This window comes from Chelmon rostratus, chromosome 6 (genome assembly GCF_017976325.1).
Source record: "Chelmon rostratus isolate fCheRos1 chromosome 6, fCheRos1.pri, whole genome shotgun sequence".
In the NCBI taxonomy this organism is placed as follows: Eukaryota; Metazoa; Chordata; class Actinopteri; order Chaetodontiformes; family Chaetodontidae; genus Chelmon; species Chelmon rostratus.
The window spans coordinates 12,337,035-12,341,331 of NC_055663.1; the positions used below are offsets into that span (position 1 = coordinate 12,337,035).

Below are 4,297 nucleotides of genomic sequence, written 5' to 3' on the forward strand. Positions count from 1 at the left end.
AGTCCGTCCAACGTGTGTCCTTCTCACGTGTTCCACCGTAAAAAGTCCGTGCCAGCGCAAACAAGGGAAACGTTCCGCTTTTTAATGTATGTTTTATTGACATTCGGCATCAATCAAATATTTCCATTTAATATATTTCAGATTTCAAACTGAATGTATGTGCCATGTATTAATGTTTGTCAAAATGTGAAAATTGTGCTGAAAAAAAATTGTGGTTGTGTGATCTTCTGCAATAACCAGGGGGAGGGGCCTCAGGTTCTTGGGCATGAATAATATAAGGATGTGTGTATCACTTTGTATCAGAGGATCCTTCACATCAGTGCAAGTGCTGCCTGCGATGTCTGTTGTTGCTGCTGAGCAGTTTGGGGTACGCCGTCCCGAGGGAGCGTCCATGTCTGATGACCACCAGCTCCACCTGACACCGGTCAATGTTGACCAGCACCACGGTGCTCCTCTCTGTGTTCATGAGGAAGACGATGGTGAAGAGCGCCATCTCAAACTCAGGGCTGGTCCCGATGAAGGCGCTGCCCACGGGCTTCACCAGACCGTGCCAGCTGAACTGGAGGTTCAGAACGTGGTCGTCTTGATCGGGCTGTGGACAAGTCAGATACACTCGTGGGCAGATAGTGAAGGAAGCAGTTTATGTTGTTACAGAAAGAACTGCCTTTGTTTTATCTGGTGAACTGTTATACTTACTAAGTCATGGTCCCTGGCCTTGTATCCTTTGTAGTCCAAGTGTGTGCTCATTTCTTGCAGGTAGAACTGGATCCAGTTGTGAAAACCACTGATTTCTGTTGCAGATTTTGTCTCACCAACGAAGACACACAGGAGTTGAGGCTGGTGAATGTTTTTAGTTTAGAAATACCACAGAAAACAAAACATTACTTCAAAACAATCACAGTTTGAGTAACCTTAATTGCTTTCTGTACGCACACTGATTTAATGACATGATCATCTGCTGGTGTTTGGCAGGATGGTTCAGCACCTCACCCCATGTTTCTCTGTCGGTGGTAGAGGTGGAACCAGATCAAGTGCAGCTGGCTCTTAAACTGCCTCAGGTTTGAGCTGGACTGCCCTTTGCTCACCAGGTACATATGAGCCCGCTGTGGACAACATTTACGACATGTACATCAATGCAAACCCAACGCTGGCGCAAGACAGCTTAGCTCCCATGTGTTGACTCAATGCAAAAATAAGCCTGCACAGACAAAAACATGATGTTCATATGTTTGCATGCAATATACTGTAACATGAAAAATAAACCTAACATCTTTTAATGGCAGGGAACAAAGCTATTTCATGTATGACAAATGTACATCCTGACACTCACTGAGGAAATACTTGAGAGTTGAAACAATGTTTAAATACAGTGCTACTCTTGTATATACAGTTTGTTTGATAATGGATTAATCGTTTCAAGTCATTCTTCAAGAAAAAATGTCCAAATTCTCTGACTCCAGCTTCTGAAATGTTGATATTTTCTGGTTTCTTCACTCCTCCATGACCGTAAACTGAATATCTATGGGTTGTGAACAAAACGTGACGTGAGGACGTTACCTTGGGCTCGGGAAACACTGATTGACGTTTTTCACCATTTTCTGGACTGAATAACTAATTGATCAATCAAGAACATCACTGATCACCTAAAATACAGCAGTTAATTTAGACTCAGTTTTTATGTCCTTTACTGTACGGGCATTTTCATTTTCTTAAATTTCCTCTTTGCATTGTTCCGAGTTCAATTGTCTTTTTGAATGTTATTACACTCTGTACTGTGTAAGAATGTGTATGTGAACCTGATTATTACATAAAGAATAATGAAAGAGGCCATTTTTCCACGATTACATATCTTACATAGCTTAACAGTTGGCATGAGAAGCCTTGTACAGGACCGGATAAGGTGTCAGGCAAGACTTTGAGGACATGCGCTGACCAGCTAGCAGGAGTGTTCCTGGACATTTTCAACCTGTCCCTGCAGCTGTCTACGGTTCCTGAGTGCCACAAGTCCTCCACCATCATTCCGGTACTGAAGAAGACATCCATCACCTGCCTGAATGACTACCGGCCTGTTGCTCTGACCCTGGTAATCATGAAGTGCTTTAGGCGGATTATTCTCAGGTATATCAGAGGCTCCATCCCTTCGGACCCCACCTCGGACAGTCTTCAGTTCGCCTACAGAGGGAATCGGTCCACAGAGGATGCTGTCTCCATCACCCTGCACACAGCCCTGACCCACCTGCAGCAGCCCAACACCTACGTCAGGATGCTATTTGTAGACTATAGCTCAGCTTTTAACACCATCATCCCAGACAAGCTGGCACTGAAGCTACACGCAGTGGGTCTGCCTGCAGCGCTGGGCATGGGCACACCACAGGGTTGTGTGCTCAGCCCAGCCCTCTTCACCATGTTTTCTCACGACTGTGCTGCCATACACCCCACCAACACAGTCGTGAAGACACTACAGTAGTGGGTCTCATCTCAGATAACAACAAGACCCACTACAGAGAGGAGATACACCAGCTCACCCAGTGGTGTTCAGGCAACAACCTGGTGCTGAACACAGGGAAGACCAAGGAGGTTATTGTGGATTTCAGGAGGTCCAGGAAGATGGATCACGCCCCCCTCCTCGTGGACGGAGAAGTGGTGGAGCGTGTGGACAACATCATGTTCCTGGGCCTCCACATCACATCCGATCTTTCCTGGTCCATGAACACCTCCCGCCTGGTGAAGAAGGCACAACAAAGGCTCTTCTTCCCCAGTAAACTGAAATAGGCTGGACTCTCCTCTCGGTTGTTCGTCAACTTCTACAGGGCAACAATTGAAAGCATCCTCTGCCTTAGTGTGACAGTGTGGTATGGCAGCTGCACGGCACAGGAGAGGAAACAACTGGCACGGGTGGTTAAAACTGCACAGGGCATCGTGGGCCGCCCCCCAAAACCAAGAATGGTATCACTCTTTTGGGGGTTGGCCTCACTCAGGGGATAAATACTTGAACCTAACACCATTGCGTTGGACTAGAGCTGTCCTATCTAGTCTGGTTGCATACGAACTGATGAAGCCTGCTCGGATGAGAGGCGAAACGTCTTCTATGACAAACTGATGAGGTCCAGTTGCGAACGATTGAATGCCCTAAAGCTTACAATGACCTGGATGAGTGAGAATATTCACAGGCATGTATATATATACAGTAAATTCTAAGTCTCCCAGCATCTAAATATAACTATGTAGAAATTATGAAAGTAAATTTATTATATTTTACTCCACCACAAAGTTTGTTTTTTAGTGTGTGTACGGTTCTTCGACACACTACTCATTCTCCTGTTTGTTAAATGAATAAATTGTTAAATTGCCAGTATGTCTTGTTTCTTCAGACTTCAATCATCCAATCCACCAAACAAAAAAAAAAAAAAAAACAAAAAACAAAAAATAAACAAGAGTCAATAGCAAAATAAGCTGTTTGGCATTGGCAGAGAAGATTGTCTCGGGTGCAACCCACATACTCCTCACAAATGTGGCACTATTTAAAAGGGAAATAACCAGGATCCCAATGGTATAAGATTAATTGCCAAGAAGCATTGCTACAACAAAGAAATAATGTACCAAACACAAATATCCTTACTTTTTGTGCCATGTTTATATTAATTGGTCTCATGTGGGCAAGTTAACCCAAAATCAGTGACTTTGTTCGCCTTGCTGCTGTATGAAGAATCCACTGATTATCCTGTCAGGCTGAAAGACTCGTCTACTTCACCTTATCTTCCTCACACCACCATAAATGAATGGCTGAAATGTTCTGGCATCTATACCTCCACTTTACATGCTGTACATGTAACAGACACACTACTTAATTCTTTTTTGAGTACTTTCATGGAAATATTTTACATAACTTGTGCTTCTATGATATTTTCCTGTGGAACTAAAGTGTTCTTTTCATCTTTGTAATTATTACAATACTCAAGTTTTCATCGTCTTTCTTATTCATCTTCAAATATATTTTACAGAGTAAATTCCACCTTCAATTTGTGATTTTGTATTTGCTTTATTTTATTTTGTCATTGCATTTATAGATTTTTTTTCATTGATTTGATTTCGCTTCTCTTTGAAGCGTGAGGGGAAACCAGAGCACCTGGAGAAAACCCACACAGACATGGGGAGAACATACAGACTCCACGCAGGAGGGCCCACCTCCTGTGAGGTGACAGTGCTAACCACTGCACCACCATGCTGCCCTTACATTTATAAATATGAATTATGAATGTATAGTAATCATTATTATACATAGATTCATAATTCATAT

General features: G+C 43.1%; 1 protein-coding gene across 1 annotated transcript; it reads right to left on the reverse strand.

Annotated features, from left to right (window-relative positions):
* Window positions 1–254: 254 nt before the first annotated feature.
* Window positions 255–763, reverse strand: LOC121608458 (poly(U)-specific endoribonuclease-C-like). The gene is made up of 2 exons (XM_041939741.1): window positions 697–763; window positions 255–592 (listed from the first exon to the last, which is right to left on the reverse strand). The coding sequence occupies exons 1-2, from the start codon at window positions 745–747 to the stop codon at window positions 317–319; spliced, it is 327 nt and encodes a 108-aa protein (XP_041795675.1). The 5' UTR covers window positions 748–763; the 3' UTR covers window positions 255–316.
* Between the last annotated feature and the right edge of the window lie 3,534 nt (window positions 764–4,297).